We start from the raw sequence: 19,949 nt of genomic DNA on the forward strand, positions 1-19,949 counted from the left end.
ATAACAACAACTGCAATCAATGAGATTGTTGCTCTACACAACAAAGGTAAGAGATTAGAAAGATTGGAGCAAGGAACCCCAGGAGCAGAATTCTGGGGATAAATAAACCGGACTTCCCATCCTATCTTTCTCACACCATTTTCCCCTTCCTGCCTTTGTTCCCACAGCTTCCCTCTCCAAGTGCAGCTCACCTTTCGAGCTCAGTACACCACAAAACATCGTCCTTGCCATTCATGACTACAGGGAAAAGCTGGTTTTTCCCCTGTCTGATGGAGTTCGACTTGGTGGTTATTGTCTGTACTTTCTTTAACTGGAGGGGAAAAACATTTCGGGGTGAGCACAGAAGGCTTCCAAGTGGGGTCAGGCTCAGAAGCATCCAGAGGGCAGAGGATAGAAGGTGTGAGTTAGAGGTGACAGGGACAGGCGACAGAGAGAGGACAAAGAGACTTACTTGAAGAGATTCTTTACGCTTCCCACAAATGCCACATAAATGTTAGCCAAAAGTGACCATGAAGGATCACATGGGAGCCAAGAAACCAGTTATTGATCAAAAGGGTCATTAAGAGCAAAAACCATCCAGACTCAGAATGGCCAACCAGAGCTTGGGCAATTGGCCTTTGCTTTTTGCAGACATGCAGGAGTAGGCACTCGGAGGCCTTATGTGCATCTCTGACTTGATAGCATCCGCCACTGCTCCTCACTGCAAAGACCACAGCCTCTAGACCTCCAGCATTAACCACTGCAGAGCCCGCTGGCATTTTCTCACTGAGGTTATTCACCAAGAACATCTCCTACTCTGTACTTGAAGAAGAGACAGGACAATTCCGTGGGGAGAGGAAAGAGGCCCAGCACCAGGAGTCTGTGAGGGAGTGAGCAGGAGCCCCATGGACAGAGCCAAGGTCAGTTTTCCAGAAGGTGCAGCACAGACCACTCAGCATCTTACCTTTGCTGTCCTACTGAACTCCAAGCAGTCCTGCAGCTCGAGTTTATCATTCTTTGAAGCTATCACGGGCCTGGGAACAGCCAAAACCCGTTACTCTCCAGCCTCTGCCCTGGAGGTCTACACTAGAGCCCTCACAAGTCAGGCGAGGAGAGAATCTAGCTTTTTAAATAAAATTTCCTTTTTTAAAATGTATGAGTGTTCCCCCGTGTTTGTAAGAGCACCACATGCAGACAGAGGCCATGAAAGTGAAAAGAACTATAATCCTCTAGAATATTGGGCACTGAGAACAGAACCAAGAGCAACAAGTACTCTGAACTGCCTAGCCAGTTCCCCAGCTCCAGAAGCTGATTCTAAATGTACTTTGGTAATGATCATGTCATAAACATCAGATGGAAACCATCCTGGTGAGAACATAAGGCTGTGCCAAAATGGCTAATGACAGCCCGGTCACCACACACGTGTCTGCTACCACTGAATGAAGTGCATTAAGGAGAAACCAAGTCCTGTGCAAAGCAGAAAGTCTTCTTCCACTGTTATATATAGACAGCACTATCGCCTTGGTCTAGATCACCGTAGGCATCGTCACTATGAGACATAATGCCGTGGAATAATCCATCCTCTTGTACATTGTAAGGATTTGTCACTTGAATCGGTTAAATAAAATGCTGATTGGCCAGTAGCCAGGCAGGAAGTATAAGTAGGGCAACAAAACTTAAGAATGCTGGGAAGAGGAAGAGCAGAGTCAGAAGTCACCAGCCAGACGCAAAGGAAGTAAGATGAGAACAATGTACTGAGAAAAGGTATCAAGCTACATGGCTAAACATAGATAAGAATTATGGGTTAATTCAAGTGTAAGAGCTAGTTGGTAATAAGCCTAAGATATTAGCCAAGCATTTGTAATTAATGAGTCTCTGTGTAGTAATTTAAGAAGCAGCTGCTGGAAATTTGAGAGTTGCTGGCTGGACAGAAAAACTCCACTTACACATACACAGCTAGTGATGGGAGCTCGGAAGGCTAGTAATTAATTGTAAATGTCACCCTCCCATGAAAGACCTTCGGGGATTGCTTCTTCTAACTCTGACTCTCTGATTTACAAATGTGGATTCAAATATCAAGAGCTGGGTGTCAAAGCAGAAACCTGTCTGCATCTGTACATAGAGGCAATGAACTACAGAGCCCCTATCAGAGGACCCAAATACCACAGAGAGGTCGCAATGGAGGCAGTTTAGTTAAGGAAATCACATCCAGCCCTGACAGCCTTCTAGTCAACCAATGAGGTCTTCATGAGAACAAGAGAAAAGGGTCAGAGCAAGCCTGGATCCGTGCAGATTCAAGATCCACACAAACCTTCAACACAGGTAGTGAAGTGTGGTCAAGTCTAAGCCCAGGGACCCAAGAGTAGATGATGAAGACCAACACAAAGTGTTCAGGTGTTCATAGCACACACAAAAGTTCTTCCTCTTTTCCTCCCACTAGACAAAAATGTATCTCACTTGTTAGCAATGTCCCATGATTTCCAATGCCAATATGTAAGTATGCGGCACTATGTTTAGATGAAATTACTTATGCCTATGCCTGTAGTTTCTTCCCAAGGTGTTCCTGTCCTAAGAACACTAATCCAGAGTCTTTCCTTCGCCATCAGATTCTCATTATTCACATGGCTGCATTCCTTCTGGTCTACTGAATGGGCCATTTTCTTGTCCACATCCAATTTGCTAAGCTACCCTCCCAGTGCTGACTGTACCCACTAGCCTCACTAGCTCGTCCACTCCACAGGTACCATCAACAGAGTCTACCATTTAATGGGCAACACAGCGGCTATGAAAGAGCTTGATTATCTGGATTAAGTTAGCATAGGGTACCCCAAGAATGGACATAGTATGGTACAAATAATTCTCAAGCTCCAGTGATTTAATGATACTTGCCACCACCACCCCCCAAAAAAACTGGTCCACCCCAGTACAGGCTCCAACTCTAGCCACACTTGGCCAATATCCAAAGTTGTTATCCCTAGATCCTTCCTAAAGTGTTTCAGAGCTCATGGCAGGTCAGAGATGGTCAATACCACTGCACGTAGCATCTTCATTAGCACGGTCTTGAAAGAAAACCTAGATAATCAGGCCTCCAGAGAGCCAACTGCTTGTGTATAAATTCTCTTGACTCAGCAACTTTTGGTTCACGATAAAAGGGTGTGAAATACTCACTGAGAAAATCAGAGGAAGCCAGATTCTGTGCTATTTATAAAAATTAATTTATTATATGTATGAAAGTATCTGCATATCACATCCATACCTGGCACCCTCAGAAGACAAGACAGCATCATACTCCGTGGAAAAGGATATTAACACCAGTAACTAATATTTAGGATGCTATAAACTTATAAAGCTTTTTTTTTTTTTTTGAGCTGAGGATCGAACCCAGGGCCTTGCACTTGCTAGGCAAGCGCTCTACCACTGAGCTAAATAGACACCATCTTTTGGCAGTACTGCAGCCTATAGAATGGGAAAAGATCTCATCAATTATGCATCTGATAGAGGCTTAGTATCTAGAATGAAGTAACAGATGGGGAATAGGAGTAGTAAAGACGTCCTCAAAATAAGAAACACAAATGGCTGAGACACAGTAAGACAGTCAGCATTCCCAGCCATTACGGAAGTGCAAATTATAGATGGGCAGTGCTGGCGCATGCCATTAATCCCAGCACTCGGGAGGCAGAGGCAGGTGAATTCTGTGAGTTCGAGGCCAGCCTGGTCTACAAAGTGAGTTCCAGGACAGTCGGGGCTACACAGAAGCACCGTCTCAGGCTCGAGAGAGATGGCTCAACAGTTAAAAGAGCACTGGCTGCTGCTCCAGAGGTCCTGACAGCAACCACATGGTGGTTCACTACCAATCGTGAGATCTGGTGCCTGCTCTGGCCTGCAGGTGTACATCCAGACAGAAAACAATATACATCATAAATAAATAAATCTTTAAAAAAAGAAACATTGTCTCCAAAAGAATAAAAAGGAAGAAAAGGAAAAAGAGAAAGAAAAAGAAAAAATGATATTATGACCAAGATTTCATCTTACATCAGTCAGAATGGAGAAGACGAATCAATAAACAATAGCTTGTGGGGGCAAGGACGTTGGCCAAGGGAACCGTGTCAGTGCTGGTGGGAATGCAATTGGCTCAGGCATTACGTGCCATGTGGCAGCTCCTCAGGAAATCCAAATGGATCTGCTTCAAGATGCAGCTACAACCACTCTTGATGATAATACCCAAGACTCTACAGCCATAAAGAGCAGCTTGCTCAGCCATGTTCACTGCTGCCCTAGTCATAATGGCCAGAAGGTGGGAACAGCCTAGAACTCTGTCAATCAATGAATGGGTAGTAGAATTATTCAGCTATTAAGAAAAACGAAATAATGAAATGTGAAAATAACCCAGAACCAAAAGGAGAAATATTGTGTATTCTCCCTTATATGTGCATAGTAGCTTTTAAGCCTTCAATGTGTGTGCTACAACTCATCCAGAGGATAGGTACACAGTAGGGACATGGGGAAATCCAAAGAAAAAGCAAATAGAACATAGTGCTATAGAGAGGAAAAGGGAAACTGATGGATTAAGTAGGGAATACGGGGAAGGGCAAAGCGTTACATTTTTATGGTTTATCTGCATGTGTTACTTGCATACCAGGCACATTCCTGGATCCCTTGGATGACAAGAGGGTATCAGACCATTTGTATTACAGATGGCTGTGAAGTACCATGAGTCTGCAAGAGCAGCAAGTGAGCTTAACCACTGAACCATCATCACTTCTCCAGCCACCATGCCACAATTAATACCTCAGCTCAGCCCCTGGGTTGGTCACCAAGGGCCTAGTCCAGGACCCACTTCATCTGAGGGGCAGAAGGAACTGTGTCTTTGATATTTAACATCCACACTGGAAGACCGCACAGCAGGAAGGCCTGGGAGGCTTCACAGGTCTCAGTCATCCTGGGAACTCTGAGAAACGCCCGCCCTGCAGCTAGAGCAAGGCAGCTGCCCCAGGAGTCCTGCCCAGTGCTCCACTCATCCAGAGCATCCTAAAGCTCTAAAACTTTCTAGACAGTGGTTCTCAACCTTCCTAACCCTTTAATACAGTTCCTCATACCATGGTGAGGCCAACCATGAAATTATTTCATTGCTACTTCATAAATATAATTTTGCTACTGTTAGGAAACGTATGCAGGATATCTGATATGCAAACCCTGTGAGACAGTCATTGAACAGATCTCTGTTCTCCCCTGGGATCGCTACTCACAGGTTGAGAACCACTGTCCTAGAAAGTTGGAATATTGTGCTGGAGAGATGGCACAGAGGATAAGAGCACTGGCTCCTCTTTCAGGTCCTGAGTTCAATTCCCAGCAACCACATGGTGGCTCACAACCATCTGTAATAAGATCTGGTAACCTCTTCAGGCATGTAGGCATACATGTAGGCAGAACACTGTACACATAATAAATATTTATTTTTAAAAAAGGAAGAAAGTCAGAACGTCAGACTTGTATAACCTGTCTGTTACCTGTCCTGCTCAGGGTTCTTACCTGTTCATCCCAGGTAGGTTGCCCCAGAAGTATCGGGCCCTGTGAGCGGCAGAAACCTTGATGGCATCGATCATCACTGGGTTACACTGCAGGAAGAGAAGGGGAGCTGCTGGACACACCTCAAGACTCAGCTTGAGCTGTCAGTCAGCCCAGGTCTGACCTGTCAGGTGACAAGCCTTTTCTAGCTAAACAAGAGGAGAGGAGACAGACCAGTTCCCACCCGGAGGCTGGCTGGAGAGAGAAATGCATGATGGTGGGTAAAGAGGTGAGATCAGACCTGCCCATATTGATTCATGTCCAAATTCTATTTGCAGAAGGTTGTGCAGGCAAAGAATGCACACCTAACCACGGGTTTAAGACAGCTCTATCCCTTAAGGCTAGATAACGTATAAGCTAGCTGTGGTGGTGCACACCTGTAATCCCAGCTCTCTACAGGCAGAGACAGGAAGATTTAAGAGTTCAAGGAAAGCCAGGGCTACGTGAGACCATCTTCAAAAAGAAGAACAGAGTCAGCGGGATGGTTCAGCAGGCTTGGGTGCTTTTATGCTGATGACCAGAGTTTGATTTCCAGAAGCCACATTGTGGAGAGAATGGACTCCAAAGTAATCCTGTGACCTTCAAACATTCAGCATGGCAGGTGTGCCTGTGTGCACACATACAAAATAAAGCTTAAAAAGGAAGGGAAACAAACCAAGAAATGGAAAGACAAAAGCCTATTAATTTCCCCACAGACCTTACAATAGCTATTATCAACACAAACAGAAGATAGGATAAGTGCTGACTAACAAGCAGGGGGTGACCTAAATGGATTACTTTAAGTTCAAAAAGCCTGCGGAATTGCTCATCCTCTAGTAAGGAAATCAACTGCTCAGCAACACTAAGCAGCTTTCTGTGTTAGGGTGCTTTCCCTGCCTAGTTCCCCTGACAACGGACTCACCGCCAAGAATCTGGAGATGTCTTTCTTGTCGTTGACCTTCATGGCCACCACATTCTCAAACATCCAGAAGAACGGACGGTTGTCGCCCTCCTTGGGGCGTGTATAATTCAGCAAGTGGTAAAACTCAAAGAAGAGCCTGCCGGTGCCCTCTATATTGGTAAGAGCATTGGAAAATGGGGGTTCAATCAAGAGCTTCATTCAACACAAGCCTCAAATTTCCCAAAACCAAGAGTTTTCCAAGGACACAGCAGTAAAGGAAAACCTGTACCTGTTGTGCCCTAGAATGACAAACAGTGGAGACTGGCCTAAGCTATGAGCAAGCCTGAGCAAACTACCAAACCTATTCCACCTGAACTCAAGCTGATGATAGTTCCCTCCTCATTCTACTCACCATACAGGCCTTTCCTGGCTGGATTGACATTGGAGAGGTCATTGCAAGGGCTTCCACCAATCACCAAGTCAAATGGGCCCCACTCTTCAATCTGTGGGAAAAACACAGACTAGGATGAGCCTGGGGAAGAAGGAACTAAAACCTTGGATTCTGGAGGAAACATTTAAAACAAAACAAAAAAAAGAACACCAATTCTAAAATCATCCTTTGCCGCACTAAACGTTTGATCCCAGACAGGTCAATGCTCATGTTCTAACAGAACTACAGAATCTTGAATTATACCTCAAATTGCCCTATTTGTACTTTTTTCTATCTAATGTGTCCACAGCTTCTCCGACATGCAACCCTGAACCTGAAGGATGGGGACAGTATGCCATGATATCAGGGAAAGTGCAGGGCATAGAAGAGGGATAAGTAAGATTAGATGAACCCCAGGGAAAAGGTCCCCCTCACATTTTTCTTTGTGATTTTCCTGACGTCATCCACGTATTTGATTTGGCCTTCATGCTTAACAGTCCCCACAGCGATGGACTCTGAACAGACTTCGGAGGCGACGTACTTTTCCACTTGGATACCCAACTCTTTGAGCACCAAGTACCCTGTGGGGGGTCAAACAGAAATGTGAGGACAAGAGGCCAAGTGCAGAGCCATCAGCCATGCGGGGTCCTCCTGAAGCCGCATGGAGATCCACCCCTCACTCCATCATGGTCACTTCAGAGTAGCCGTGTCAACTCCAGGGGCCCTCACAGCATCGCCCACAGTGGCTCCACTCACTCCTTCCATGCATGAGACATCTCACAAAACGGAAAGGAGCCAGGATTGAGGAAGGTCGCCTAACTGACCATAAATGTATTTATGCACACAGAAGGAAAAGTTTAAAAATCAAAGTTAAAATGCAAAGAAGTATGTCCTCTTAAAAAGGGAGCAAGCACCCTGCATGAGCCAGAGCAGACCTGTGCATGCTGACTGATTGCTGCGTGCATATAAACGGTAAAAACTAGAAGGAGCCAAGACTGAGGGGCTTGCCAGCAAGCTGACTATCCTCAACTGGCACAGGGGAGACACCTTCAGCCCGTCTAGAAGCTTCTTTCACTGCCTCAAACTCACCTGTGGCAATTCCATCAAACAGGGACAGGACTCTAATGGGCCTCCTCCTGGCTGCAGGAATCGCTGGGTACAACTTGGGCGGCTCCTGACAGATAAGCAAAGAGAGTGATGCCTCACTCAGGGTGTCCATCCTCCTCCTGTGCCCAGATGCTTTGATGGGAACCGCTGAGAAAGCATTAGCCACAGGCTGGCCATTCTGTCCTTAGATCGGAGGACAGCCGCCTCCTACAGACACACAGACCAGATAAGGAGCTGACCAGTAACTGCCAAGGCCTCTCAGCACAGAAGATAAACTCCTACAATGTGGGAGCAGCTGCTCTTGTCACCCCCAGGCTCTGAAGATTCCCTCTTGTTCCCTCCTCAGCAGGCACTGGAAGAGAGAATTGTCAGCTATGGCTTACAAATTCTTCAAGGTCAGGATCAGTAGTGAAGAAGTCTTGCAGGCGCATGTTCCAATCCTTCCTGCGCCTCAGGACCCCATGGCAGCGCTGGGGGAGGCACATATAGCAGCTCCAGGGTTCCTTCAGCTTGGCATCCTCAGCTGTCCCCGTACCCACCAGCACCTCCAGACACTCCACACAGAAGCACCTGTACCGGAGTATCCCAGAGAATGGGCATCAAGGTTTCCAGACATTGGTCCTGCAGGCCCAGTGAGTTCCCCAGGGCACGGCCACTCCTGCCTGGTGCTCAGCCTCTGGCCTCCATCTATTTTGAGATATAGGATAACAAACCCTTTTTTTTTTTTTTTTTTTTTTTTGGTTTTTCAAGACAAGGTTTCTCTGTGTAGTTTTGGTGCCTGTCCTGGAACTCACTCTGTAGACCAGGCTGGCCTCGAACTCACAGAGATCCACCTTGCTCTGCCTCCCAAGTGCTGAGATAAAAAGTGTGCACCACCACCACCTGGCTAGCAAACCCCTTCTTGAATACAGATCCTTCACACTCCCTTCAGATCTAGAGCCTTTCAACAGAAACCTCACAGGGCTGACCTCACCGGCACACCGACCCAAGTCCAGCACTATGCAACAATGCAGTTCACGCCCGGGAGCACCAGATTCCACAGACTATCGACTGGGTGCTCATTTTCTGTTTGGTTCTAGCTGCCTACAGACTGCAGGAACTGTGAGGTACACCCGGGGATCTGAGGCCCTCTCGTCCGGCCCCTAGAACGACACTCACCTGCAGCAGCTCGTGTTGCTGCACAGAAGCAGCTCGCGGCCCTCGCAGCACACGGTGCAGTAGGACTGATAGCCGTCCTCGTCATACATATAGAAGAGCTCCAGGAAGCGATCCTGACCACCAGAGAGAGCACGTGAGACCACAGCCCTGACCTCAGCCAGGCCTGGCCAGCAAGCTGGCTGGGGCCCTAGCTGGTGGCCTGGCCTGCTCTTCAGAGACAGTCCCTGTGATTGGAGGGGGCCTTCTCTGCTGCAGCACTTGTCCCCCAAACAGGAAGTGGGGGGATGTGCCCTGGGAAGCTGTTCACTATGGGGGCCTGGACGGGAGGGACCTGACAGGAGGCAGGGGCAGGAAGACTCACCCGGCAACTCTGGCAGAGCCCACCCTCAAAGAGGGGGTGGAAGGACACAGGGTTCTTCCTACCGCAGGACAAACAGCGGTCTAAGAGAAAGACAGGTGTCAGAGTTAGGGAAATCAAGGGCCTAACATCTAGGTAGGTAGGTAGGTAGGTAGGTAGGTAGGTAGGTAGGTAAATAAGAGTTAAAAAGTATATATTAATAATGGTAACCAAGGCTGTTTGACTGGGAGGTGGTGGGTGAATTCTACATGGGAGGTGAGCAAATATATTGTCAGAGCCTGCTTTACACACCAGCTTTCACAGGATGAAACAGACACAGTGCTATGCCTCTTTCATTAATGATTTTTAAAGTGTATTTCTATATACACAAGTGCACAGTTACACATATGCAAACTGGAAATAACAGTTCCATTTTGAGCCAGGTGGTAGAGGCGCACGCCTTTAATCCCAGCACTCGGGAGGCAGAGGGAGTCGGATCTCTGTGAGTTAAAGGCCAGCCTGGGTTACAGAGTAAGTTCCAGGAAAGGAGCAAAGCCACACAGAGAAACCCTGTCTGGAAAAACAAAGAAACAAAAAAGTTCCATTTTGGGCTTCTCATACCATTTTTTTGATTGCTTTCCTGCTCACTGTGTATGTGTCTGTATGTATGTATGTGTGTGTATGTGTATATTCAGACTGCATGCTTGAACGAAGACATTCCCATGAAACAGGTCAAGAGTATACCATGGACCTTCTCCTCTACCTCATGTGACACAGTGTGTATCACTCCTGTGTCTGGACACTACTCTTCCATGGATTCCCTTGCATTGACCTGAAGAAGCCCCAGGACTGTAGAAGCTGGCTTAGTCATTGCTGTTGTGGGAAAATAATCTCAGGGAAGCACGTTACCCTGCACTGTGTTAATGAAACCTTGCTGGCAACTCGTCGCTGCCTCAACAGGCCCATGCTACTGGAAAAAACCAAACTTCTGAGCCAAAATGAATGCAAGAAAAAGTCATTACTTGTACAATAGCAAAGTAGTTCATGGAAAGCTCAAGGTACCAATGTTTGGCCAAAATGCCAGAGCTCCCATTGTCCTCTTCTGTGATCTCTCTGATCAGTAACCTCAGGGACAAAAATCAGATTACTTGGCCTAATGAATTTAGGAACTAATACACAGGGAACAGGAATAGGTCCTGACCTAGGGCAATGCACAGGGCTCTAGATTAAACCCATGCAGAAGGTCAAAGCCAGGCTAAGGCAGGCCTGGGGCATCCCTGAAGGGAGGGCCAGGAGACAACAGTACCTTCCAGATTGCCCTTGTTGTTGGTGACATCAGAAGCCATCCGTTCTGTTGAGGAGAGAGGGACAGGTGTGAGAGGAGGTGGGGAAGTCTCTCTTTTCCCACACAGCTGTGCCCCTCTGTACCCCAGAGCAGTGGTCCTGAGGACCTGCTGCTCCTGGTCCTGCACCATGCATGGCCAGACCTTTCAGCACCCGCCCCCCAAATCACCTCGGCTCTCGTCATCCTCTCCTCGGTCTTTCCCGCCACAGCTGTTTGTCTTGAGGCGCTTGGGTGGGGGACAGCACTCAGAAGTGGCAGAGTCATTGGTTGTGCGTCTTCGACCTTTGTTCTCTGGAAGGGAAGCAGACCATGTGACTGAAGATCTAAGAGGCGAGGCAGGCCTAGGACAAGACCATGCTTTGTCTGGGATCCAGCTGCATCTAGAGCAGGGGACAGTGGTGGGTGTAGAGAACCCCAGAGGGGAACCCAGAGCAGAAGCCAATTCAAAGCTCCTCTCACCCGGGAAGCAGGCCAGACTCGTGTTCGTGGGGTTTACACATCAGAATGTGTAAGAGAACCCATCCTTCTAGAGTCAGCCCAGAGCACATGCTGGACCATAGCTGGAACTCCGAGGTTCCTACAGTGATGCCCGAGACAATGCCCAGTGGGAGCATCGAGCCACTGATTATTTGAAATGTCAGGAGAGGCAGGATTTCACACTGAAAGTTAGGTGGAAATATCAACTGAAGCCATTGACTGGTCCAATTGGAGTAACTTAAATAATGGAATCTACTTTAGCCAATTTTATAATATCAGTTAATATATATTTAATAATCAATTACTAATTAGGTGATATCATTAACCAATATATAACTCAAGACATCAATAAAAAACTGAGGGCTGGAGAGATGGCTCAGGTTATTAGCACCAACTGCACTTCCAGGACCACTTCCAGAGGTCCTGAGTTCAATTCCCAGATGGTTCACAACCATCTGTAATGAGATCTGGTACCCTCTTCTGTATACATAATAAATAAATGAATCTTTAAAAAAAACTACAATATTTTAATTTTTATAATAATAATTTAAAAGTAGAGTAAATGTATAATTATTAATTTTAGTTGTTCCATTATTAGAAAATTATTGATTTTTTTTTATTGCTGAGTGATAGTGCATGCCTTTAGTGACAGTATTCAGACAGCACAGACAGGAAGTTCAAGACTACCCAAATCTACATAGAAGATTCTAGAACAGTGAGGGTTATACTAAGACCCTGTTTAAAAAATCATTTTACTGTGGCTCACATCCTAGTGTTTTTATTTTGACTCATAATACAAATGATTAAATTTGACTCCTCCAACTAAGGAAATAGTTTTTTATACTATTATTATAGGGTTTTTCTGTGTACCCCTGGCTATCCTTGAACTAGCTGGGTAGACCAGTATGGCCTCAAACTCAGAGACCCGAGTGCTTCTGACTTCCAAGTGCTGGCAATAAAGGCATGCGCTGCTATAGCCTAGCCAGGAAATGAAATTTTCAACCCATCAACGTCCATAAGGAAAGCAGGTGTAATGACACCCTCCTATACCAAATCCAGCCTGAGGTATATGGTGGGGCCTTGTCTCCAGAAACAAACACAGCCCCCAAGATCGCTCTGTGGGTAAATGTGTTTGCAGCTAAGTCTAGCCAACTGGTATGATACCAGTCACCCAACCTTTGCGACTATACTCCTGAACACTGTCCTCTGGTCTTCACACGTCCTCAAACATAAATAAACACAAAAAAGAAAGATAAATATTTAAAACACACCAAAATTCCAAGAGCTTTTGATGAGAAAGTGACCATTGCCAGTGCTTAGATGTCATTAATTTTAAGACACAAGAGAGAAGGCCATAATCCAGAGTGTAGAAGGTTGGATGTGCACCCATGGTTAGCCCGAGGGTAAGTGAGGGTGGGGAGTGACAGTGAGGGAGTCTTATCAGCTTAGGAGACTTGATTCTTCTCCCGTGAGCACCATAGATGCCAAGAAATCGCAGGACAGAGCAAAGAAAACAGAACCTTCAAAGATGGTAAGGGAATACCGTGTCTCCTGGGTTCTAAGTTCCTACTGCCTGCACGACGCACCTTCGACTTATTAACCACTTTCGCAGGAAAACAAAACAAAAACACTGTATTAGACATAGGGGATTTTCGGGTCCATCCTTCACTTCATTATGTTGAATCATGAGTATATTCAGGGAGATAAGAAACCTGTCATTCTGACAGGCAGCCAAATTTACTTTTTTAATTTTAAAGAAAAAAATGGCCACAAAGGTAAAGGATGAATTTGGACTTGTGGAAAAGATTAATGGCACACAGGGAAGCCTGACAAGGCAGGTAATAGTGGCCCTCAAGACTTCAGCCCTGGGGTCCACAGGGCACACTAGGGCTTGCTTGAGTTGGCCCAGTAAGAGTGCTGGGGGCTGCCAGTGTGGCTGAGGGTTATCCCATCAACAGTGGTTCATAATCATTCCTACCTGGCTGTTTGTTGTTTGGTTTGAGGCCTTCAATGCCAGTGGGCTTGAAGCCCCCATGGGCCCACTCCAGCATGGGCTTCAGCTGGTCCTCCAGGGAGTCTCCCGGGCTGCTGGGGAAGGTCTTGCCAGCTCGCACCCTGGCTCTCTGCCAAGACACAAATAAAGGCAAAGTCTGACCATGAATGGGAGCAGGCGAATGAGGTATGTGCCAGAGTGAACCAAGGGATTCCTCCTGCTGGGGCCTGCATTCCCTAAACACTGGTGTCTTTCAGAGCTGGACAGCTATCCTTGGGCTATGTTATGTAACAGGGGTCTGCTTTTGAGGGTCAGGTTAGGAAACAATAGAAAGGGGGCATGACAGATACCTTTCCCTATAGGCACCAGACATGTTCATATCCCTGGAAGAGATTGATTAAGCTGAGCTATTAAGATGGAGAAGCAAGCCTCAGGCTGTTCCATCCCCATCTCCAATAGCTTGTCTGGAGAGACTACCTTTGGATTGATTAAGACTTATGAAGGGATTTAGCCAAACATCCATTGTTTCAAGGGCCAAAAGAATCTGTACATATTATTTAGGCACTTGCCTACATGGCACAACAGTTGGTAGAGCTATAGAGAGGGGGGAGGGAGGGAGGCAGGGGAACAGCCTAATGATTCTGAGGAATAGACAAATGTCTACAAACTATATTAAGAGAAAACCAGCTACTACCTCCTCTATTCCTCGAAATCATGTTCAGGTCAATAAAGGGCCCTTTTTAGTAGTATGACTATGTGACCACCCAAGCCAGGAGTTATCCTGTCATACCTATTTTATCAGTATTAGCAACTTACTAGTGACCCCTTTGGAACCAATTCAACCCAGTTGAGGTCAGAACCCATCTTCTCTCCGTTCACTTTCTTGGTACCTCTACCTCCAAGCCAGTGTTGAAGGACACCTTCTACCCACTTTCCCTCAGCAGGTTTCTTCATCCCTGCCTATAGGGTGACACGCTAGTTAAAACCCACACCCATGTTACCTCCAGAGTGTGGTACATGGCCTTCCTATAAGAAACCAGCTTATTGAAGGTGGCCAGGTTAAAGTGCTGGCTGAACAGCCCCAGGGCCATGAGTTTGTCAGCTGAGACCTAGGAGAGAAAAACATAACTATGATCGACCCACACCCGAGCTTAATGTGCACTGGTTCACCCAGAGCCCAATCTAGTGACAACGTACAGATGCCAGTACTGAAAAATAAAGGGAAAAGGAGAAATGGCACACAGAGCAGATTTGGCACTGAGAAATTCCAGATGTGAGTAAGAAGGATAACTGGATACCTTCCTGAGTGATAACTGTTGATTCCCAATCAGTAAGTTGAAAATATGCTTGAGTTCTTAATACTCACAATGACTGTATAACTTATGTTTTGATCATTAAAGGCAAATTGCCTTGTGCCAATGCAGAAATGAATTGTGGGTAGGATCCCCAGTGAGTGCAAAGATAAAAAAAGAGGTGACTCAGGCTGCTTATCACAACTGTAGATATGGGATGTCCAGGATACAATGTTTGCTTTCACGCTCAGCCCCATCTTATGCTCAGAGCCTCCCCTCTGTGGTGTGGCCACCATGGGTGACAAGGAAGTGCCAGCTGCTGTAGCTGGCAGGCCTAAGAAAGAACCCAGTGGGTCCTACATTACAGGCTCTGTGCAGGTCTTGGCCTTCCTATAATCCTACCGTCGCCATACTACCCCTTATTGCCATGTAACCCTGGCTAAAAATGAGTAATTATGTCTCACTGGATCAAACTAATCAAACTACAATATCCCTGTAGTTTGATGCTTTAAAGACCAGCATAGAATGGGGCGTTGGTGGTGCATGCCTTTAATCCCGGCACTTGGGAGGCAGAGGCAGGCAGATCTCATGACTTTAAGGCCAGCCTGGTCTACAGAGCTAGTCCAGGACAGCTAGGGCTGTTACACAGAGAAGCCCTGTCTCAAGGGATTAAAAAAAGACCAGCACAGGCCCAAGTCCTACTGCTCCCTCTGCTGTTGAAACAGAACAACTGCGTGTAATCTCAGATCAGATTTCATTATTCTTACCCAGGGAAATGCAGGATACATAGAAACCCAATTTGTAGGAAAGAAATCTTGAATTGAACCAAAGTCCTAAAGACCACTTCAGTCTTACCTGCTTGTTGTATCTCAGGAACTCCTTCCTGTCTACAGCTGAGCATTGAGCTAACACTGACATTTCTAAGGAAACCCATTCTGCATCACTCAAAACAAAACCTTTGCAGAGCACTAGACAATGTTAAGGGGTTAAGAGCAGAGCGATTCGTCCTCTAAAGGACTTGGGTTAGATTCCTAGTACCCACATACTGGTAGCTCAGAACTGTCACTAAGCCCAGAGTCAAGATCCATGGGTTCTACAGATCTTCCTCTGGCCTCCCATGGTGTTCAGAAACACATGTAGGGAAACACCCATACTGGTAAAACAATTTTATAGCAGATCTTGGAACATGTGTTTAACAGTTAAGAATCAAAAGCAAGCTGATGAGATGGGAGAATCTGTCTTGCACATGTGAGATACATGGATTGGATCCACAGCACTTCAAAGACAAAAAATAAAATCTCTACTTTAGTTCCAGAAGACTCATTATAAAAGACTCATTTTAAGTTGCTAAAAGAAAGATTCAATTTAAATTGCTAATACTAGAAATTCATGTTTTTAATGAGACAGGGTTTCTTTATGAAGCTTTTCTATGTAGACAAGGTTTGTTTAAGGTGTTTCACAATACCATGTGAGTGTGTGTGTGTATGTGTGTGTGTGTGTGTGTGTGTGTGTGTGTGTGTGTGTGTGTGTACAGCTACCCACAGAAGCCACAGCAGGGCATTAGAAACCTGGCTCGGGAGTGTGGGCAGCCAGATGTAAGTGAGTTACCTTTCTAAATGATTTCTAAATGCTACACCATCTTCCAGTAGACTAGTCACAGGTGTGGCTGCACACACATTGATTCCCAGACCTCAGGTAGCAGAGCCAGGCAGATCTGAGTTCAAAGCCAGACTACTGTACATACTGAGGTATAGGCCAGTGGGTGACGCTGAGAGCCTTTCACTAAGAAAAAGCAGCTTCAGCTTATCTCCAACCCTACAAGGAGGAGTTTAAGACAAGTAACCCAAGAAGCATTTTTCTTTACTCTGGTCCCAATGCCAAACTTAATGCATCATGTACAGAAAGTTGACCTTAGAGCCACCCCAAGAGAAGCAAGGCCTCAAGTATCAAGAGCCCACCTTGCCATGGCCTCACCTCAGAAAATTTGCCGTCACCAAACCACTGTACCCATCGCATACCGGGCATGGCCTGGCGCTTGGAGGTGGCTTTCCAGGATACTACCATGGCAGGCCACCAGGAGAAGCCCTTGATTTTTCCCCACACAAGGTCACCAATTCCAAATTCCTTATCATCCTGGAAGAAGAACCAACAGAAAGAATTGCAGTCAACAAGGGAGGTGAAACCAGAGAAACCTCCCTGACCAAGGGCAAGAAAAAAAATGTTGGTCATAAAATGTGATGCCGAGTTTGAAAAATAGCTCAGTGGCACATACAAAAAGATGTCCAGGAAAAATAAGTTGGTTTTTATATAATCCCAATCATCCTTGGCTACACAAAACCTTTTTTGTTTTTTTGAGACAATGTCTCAGTATATAGCCCTAGCATGGAACTTATGTAGATCAGGCTTGCCTCTGCCTCATGGGTTTTATGATTAAATGTGTGTGCTATAAAACCATCTTTTAAAAAACAGAAATAAAATACCAAGTGGTCCTGGCCCACATCTTTAATCCCAGCAGAAGCAGGAGGATCCCCAAGTTCGAGGCCATCCTGGTATAAAAAAGTAAGTTCCAGGACAGCCAGGGCTGTTAGAGAGAAATCTTGTCTTAAAAAGGGGGAGAGAAGGGGGCGGGCATCATTTTACAGTTTCCTTTCCCCCGTACTTTGGATGTTGTGCAAACCTGGGCCCAAATCCCTCCTCAGTGGTACCTGATACTCCGTGCTGTCTCCATCCTTGCTATCTGCATCCAGCTGTGCAGCATCCATGCTCTCCTGCTGGCTGTCCTGGCTCAGGTCAATCGATGGGGTACTGCTGCTCTGAGGTGTCACTTCTTCTATGAGGTCAATGCTGGGGTAAGGGCTGGCAGGGGATGACCACGGTGTGCTTGCTGAAGACGATGCTCGACGTCTCCGAGACTATTGATGGAAGGACAAGGTTGAGACCCAGTGAAGCAAAGCAGAAAGGGGTACACAAACAGTACCAACAAGTTCCCAGAGAATCAACAAGAATGAAAAAACAAACCAGCACCCCAGAAGACAGGGTTACAGGGACAGGAACTGGCAGTCATTGGACCCCAAGGCAGAGAGAAGACAGAATAAACAGTGTGAGTGCAACGCCAGGTAACGAACAGAGGCTCTGAAGCTGAGCTCAGAGAGGGCGGGGTCTCTGAGGAACTGGCTCCTGTCCATCTGGAAACAGAAGTAGAATGTTCTGAACCTGCTGGGGTTGCCTCAAAACAGCAAGGAAAGACACAAGAGACATGCAGAGTAGACACCAGTGGCGTTCAGCTCAGCTCCAAGGTGGGCAGAGACCTAAGCAATTAATTGGGAACTCCTGACTCCTGGAAGTGGTTCCAAGCACGATGAGTCAGAAGAGAGAGTAAGAAGCCAGACCCTGGAAGGCAGGAGCAAGTGAAGCATAGCTGTGCTATACACACAACAGGCAGTGCTGTGCAAGTGAGTGAACAGGCAGATCTTGCAATCAGAGACAGGACCAACCCTGGTAGCTGGGAACTCCACGGGGTACTCCTGTACATGGTGGCGGCCCTGGCGGCCTCGGGTGATTCTAGGGGAGGCTCTTTGCCTCTCCAGGCTGGAGGTACTGTTGCTATTTCGGGTTCGCACCTGAAAGTAAGAAATGATAGACACTGGGCCGTAGGTGACTGGATGCAGGGGGTCCAATAAGGGCTTCCAAAAGGATTGGGCCTTAAGGAAGCCTTAGGTTGACCTGCTGAAGTAAAGAAGACAATTGGATATAAACTCAGGAATGCCTTTAACAAGGATATCTTTGAAGGAGACAATCACACTGTCCCATGTCACCACAACACAGATTTGACTACCCAAATTGGCAGCAGCAAATAGTGATTAAGCAATTGTTTGCCTTAAACCAGTGGTTCTCAACCTTCCTAATACTGTAACCCTTTAATACTGTTTCTCATGCTGTGGTGACCCCCATCATAAAAACATTTCATTGCTACTGTTATAAATTATAACCTAAAATATCTGATATTCAGGATAACTGATACACGAGACCCGTGAAAGGGTTATTCAGCCCTCAAATGGGTCACAACCCACCTTAAGCCAAGCGTTATTCCAAAAAGCTCAAACCTAAACACTGGCTTATTGAGGAAAGCCCTGGATGGGGCTGTTCAGAAAAACTCAGCTTCCTCAGAATGGTGTGAAGCGGCCTGTTGCCGCCACTGATTCAAACTCTCTGCAACAGCTGACGGTTAGTCACATGTGGCATTGCCTGCCTCCAATCCCAGCATTAAAGAGCCTGAGGTAGGAAAGCCTGAGACCCAAATCCAGTTAAAAAAAAAAAAAAAAAAAAAATGCAAGGTAAATGGACTCTTCTCCTATGTGCAGATGAGGAGAATACCAATTCATGGAAGGTGATACATTACAGTAGCTGCCACGTGCTGAACTGACCTGCCTGCTTTCCATTTCAATAACTCTTTGTTTTTTGTTCTGACTGACACATGTTTGTTTTGTTTGAGATAGCATATCATTCCTCTCTGGTCAAGGGTGGATTAGAACTCACCCATTCCATGTTTTCTTAAGCCAAGACATACAGTAATGGAAGAAAATGACTTACATAAGCAACAGGCAACTCAGTCATCCACCCAGAAAACTACATATCCATCCACGGTCGTCACAAATAAACGTATCATCTCTCACAGGAAAGAAATGGCATTTGAATAAATAAAATACCAGCAATGACTGAGGTTAGCAGACATTTTCCAAAGTTGAAATCTTTTGAGAGTTGTGGATACAGCTAAACTGAGAGAATGCTTATTTCATAGAAGCTCTGGGTTTAAGCCACAGCCCACACATCACCAGGTGTGATGGTGCACGCCTACAATGCACCACTCAGGAGAGGTAAGTCAGAGGACTAGGATTATGGTCATCGTTTTGTCTTGTAAGACTGATCCTGCCTCCAGCTCCCAGGCTCCATTGTTCCTGGAGGAGCTCCACACACCCTGGCATCAGCAGGGATCTGCACTTAAACCTGATCACACAGTGAGGGTGCAAATAGAGCCTGTTGTTGCACTGTGACATTAATTCAGTCCCCTGGAGTTTTAGCAGGAAAAGCAAATGATTGTGAAGGCCTCCCCCAAGGAATCATAATCAGAAAATGTTGATGATGGCCAAACACTAAGGGGTTTTGTTCACTAAGCTTTCGGTGCCATTTTCGGTGTGTTAAACGGCCAGGACTCATCTGCTCTTCACTCTTATCAAGTGTCATTTTTACTTTGTGGTTCAAGTTATGGTCTGAATCATCCTTTTGTGGCTGAGGGATATCAAAACTTAACCAAGGAGCTTAGTGGATTAGGGGACTTGCCGAAGCTTGCCAATCCTGGAGTTTGGTCCCTTTAATCTACATGCTGGAA

The 19,949-nt window shown here is 46.1% G+C and overlaps 1 protein-coding gene across 1 annotated transcript in view; it reads right to left on the reverse strand.

The window, feature by feature from the left end:
- The window catches only part of LOC118582361 (DNA (cytosine-5)-methyltransferase 3B), a 38,124-nt gene that overhangs the window by 3,122 nt on the left and 15,053 nt on the right, over nt 1-19,949 (reverse strand). Inside the window, exons 5-21 of the mRNA XM_036185167.1 lie at nt 18,058-18,183; nt 17,269-17,475; nt 16,538-16,696; nt 14,273-14,380; nt 13,257-13,401; nt 10,970-11,092; nt 10,763-10,807; nt 9,481-9,560; nt 9,120-9,232; nt 8,345-8,531; nt 7,944-8,028; nt 7,290-7,435; nt 6,837-6,927; nt 6,446-6,594; nt 5,509-5,594; nt 944-1,013; nt 192-310 (exon numbers count right to left, since the gene is read on the reverse strand). Coding sequence (XP_036041060.1) covers nt 192-310; nt 944-1,013; nt 5,509-5,594; nt 6,446-6,594; nt 6,837-6,927; nt 7,290-7,435; nt 7,944-8,028; nt 8,345-8,531; nt 9,120-9,232; nt 9,481-9,560; nt 10,763-10,807; nt 10,970-11,092; nt 13,257-13,401; nt 14,273-14,380; nt 16,538-16,696; nt 17,269-17,475; nt 18,058-18,183 — 2,039 coding nt within the window. The remainder of the gene's footprint in view (nt 1-191; nt 311-943; nt 1,014-5,508; nt 5,595-6,445; nt 6,595-6,836; nt 6,928-7,289; nt 7,436-7,943; nt 8,029-8,344; nt 8,532-9,119; nt 9,233-9,480; nt 9,561-10,762; nt 10,808-10,969; nt 11,093-13,256; nt 13,402-14,272; nt 14,381-16,537; nt 16,697-17,268; nt 17,476-18,057; nt 18,184-19,949) is intronic.

Source organism: Onychomys torridus, chromosome 4, assembly GCF_903995425.1.
Source record: "Onychomys torridus chromosome 4, mOncTor1.1, whole genome shotgun sequence".
Taxonomy (NCBI): Eukaryota; Metazoa; Chordata; class Mammalia; order Rodentia; family Cricetidae; genus Onychomys; species Onychomys torridus.